This window comes from Antrostomus carolinensis, unplaced genomic scaffold, assembly GCF_000700745.2.
Source record: "Antrostomus carolinensis isolate BGI_N321 unplaced genomic scaffold, ASM70074v2 scaffold8716, whole genome shotgun sequence".
Classification (NCBI taxonomy): Eukaryota; Metazoa; Chordata; class Aves; order Caprimulgiformes; family Caprimulgidae; genus Antrostomus; species Antrostomus carolinensis.
The window spans coordinates 14,172-16,664 of NW_010324388.1; the positions used below are offsets into that span (position 1 = coordinate 14,172).

Sequence of the window (2,493 nt, forward strand, 5' to 3'; positions counted from 1 at the left end):
TTCCTGAGTGAGTATGCAAAGAATGTGTACCATTTCTAAGAGCGTGCTATGGGCATGCTGTTTGGTGTGACTGGTCAACAACATCTCTACATTATGTTAAAGGTGAACCTCAGGCACATTCAGGTCATGTTAATTATTTGAATTCATATATGACAGCGGGTGCCTGAATGGGGGAATGGAGGTCCAGAATTGTCTCATCTAAACAAAGGCATGTAACAGGCACATAATCTAGGGGAATAATGGGGCTTCAAGAATGAGAGAGAAGGAAAAGCAAGGGAAGAGGAATGGAACGTGTTTAAAATTAGATGCAGAACCATTGCAAGGGCAGTATATGAAAGTCTTTTGCTCTAGATGTAACTGTTTGGAGACAAGCACTAACCATCAGACTACATTAAAAATAGGCAGCAGAAGCCTCCAATGTGCTAGGAGTCTGTACTGTGTAGCCAGCAGATGTTAAGGGGGGAAAGGCAGACTGAGGCAAATGCAAAAGTCTTCCTGGTGATATCTGCTACATATTCTGTTATTTGGCCAGATAGAATGTTGCAGTTCATTCAGCAACCAACTAATATATTAATGCATGGGCTGGAAGGCACTTTGCAAGTCTTTGACGTGTACTGCACTTTGTGATGTTTTTCAGAAGTAAAAAAGGAACAGTCAAACATTACCATGTGCACAAAACCCCTGAGAACAAGTATTACCTTGCTGAAAATTACTGTTTTGAATCAATTCCCAAGCTTATACACTACCATCAGCACAACTCAGACGGTAATCCTATATGTTCTTTCTGCTTGATTGGCTTTGGCTAAGGCTTCCGGACTTTAAGCATTATGGTGAATCTCTTCCAATACTGAATGCTCTAAATATTGAAACACCTTTTGGGAGAGTCTGAGTGGAAGTTGATCTAACATATTCACAATCAATACAGTTTCTTTCCTTTCCTTTTTCATATCGTGGTACCTCTTTTTGCAATACCTCTGCTGGACTAGCTCTGAAGCACAAAAAATTTTCAATGTTGTGAAGTGATGCAGCAGCGGCTGAATGTTGAATATTGAATATCTGTCATTACCTGGCTGGTTGTAATAGGGCAGGGAGAGGGAGGTATTAGTTTCCTTGTATTTTCTTTGATTTCGGAAGACTCTTGTGTACATTGTGACCTTTAACAGGTTTTCTTTGTAGGTATGGTGACAAGGCTCCGACATGCAGTGTCTACACAAGTAAATAAAGTCCCATCAACAGCTTCATTAGGAAAAGGTATGAAGATAGCTTTCCTTTTTGAAACTGGTGTTAGTCTTGGCCACCAAGAAAAGAATAACCAGAAAATCATGACTCTTACTGTTTTCATGCTTTCAGGAGGTTAGAGAACCTCTGTTTGGTGGACATTTCCACTTGTCCATGCAGAAGGCAATGTGAGAATTTGAGGAGGATGGTCTTTCAGTTAATAGCTCCTTCTGTAGTTTCCTCTTGTCCAGTGTAGCATTGAGACTTTATGGTTCTATTAAATAAAGTATCCCTTCCTATAAGTGCATCTAGTCTACATCCAGGGCAACATGGATGCAAAGGCATTTTGTATCAACTTCTATGTTTTGCCCTTTTTAAGACATTTTATGTCAGGTCTTATACCAACTGTGCAAGACCTTTCATGCTCCCTTCCCCAGCACATCTAAGTCATGGCCATTCTTTCCCTTTGCCACATAACCTGGCACAGTAATACTTGTTCTTCAATCTCCTATGTGAAAAGATATCATTATTTGATGCATAAATCTTTCTCAAATCTATTTATAAGGCTAAAATGTAAGCAATAGCAAACAATTGTAGGAAGAATAGTCTCCTTCAGTAAATCAATCACAAAACTGGTTGGTATGTTGCTTTAGTGCTGCATGGTTCTGCAACCCTCCAGAGAAAATAACAGCATTGCATGAGGGGAATATCATGCTTGCATTTGTTTTGTTTTTTGGTTTTTGGGGGTTTTTTTGCTAAATGAATTTCTTCCATCCCACTAGGAATCTGGGAGCTGAAACGAGAAGAAATTGTCCTGCTGAGAGACTTAGGGAGTGGCCGGTTTGGAGTGGTGTATCTGGGAAAGTGGAAGAGACAATATGATGTGGCCATAAAGATGATTAAAGAGGGAACAACGTCAGAAGATGAATTCCTAGAAGAAGCTCAGACTATGATGTAAGCTATGATATTGCTTAATTATTTGGAAATAATGATGTCTCCAAACATTAATCAGTAATGTATAGCACACACAAGAAAGAGAATTTCCTCTTAAAAATAGCATTCATTAGTACTGAGTACATTAGGCACAAGCTAAATAGGTAACCATATAGGATATTTGAAGTATTACGAAATGAACTTCACAAAGATTGATACAGTCATCTACAAAGTTTTCAATTAACATCTCTTCCAAAACTTCAGAGGTTCCTCATATGTCACTTAAAACTCGGCTTCATTAGCAGTTATACAGAAAAGGTTAGAAATATGTCCCTGCATTCC

General features: G+C 38.9%; 1 protein-coding gene across 1 annotated transcript in view; it reads left to right on the plus strand.

Annotated features, from left to right (window-relative positions):
* The window catches only part of BMX (BMX non-receptor tyrosine kinase), a gene marked incomplete at its 5' end in the record, with an annotated part of 21,794 nt that overhangs the window by 12,581 nt on the left and 6,720 nt on the right, over positions 1–2,493 (plus strand). The window contains 3 exons of the mRNA XM_029085692.1: positions 638–765; positions 1,177–1,251; positions 2,001–2,172. Of these exons, the coding sequence (XP_028941525.1) occupies positions 638–765; positions 1,177–1,251; positions 2,001–2,172 (375 nt within the window). The remainder of the gene's footprint in view (positions 1–637; positions 766–1,176; positions 1,252–2,000; positions 2,173–2,493) is intronic.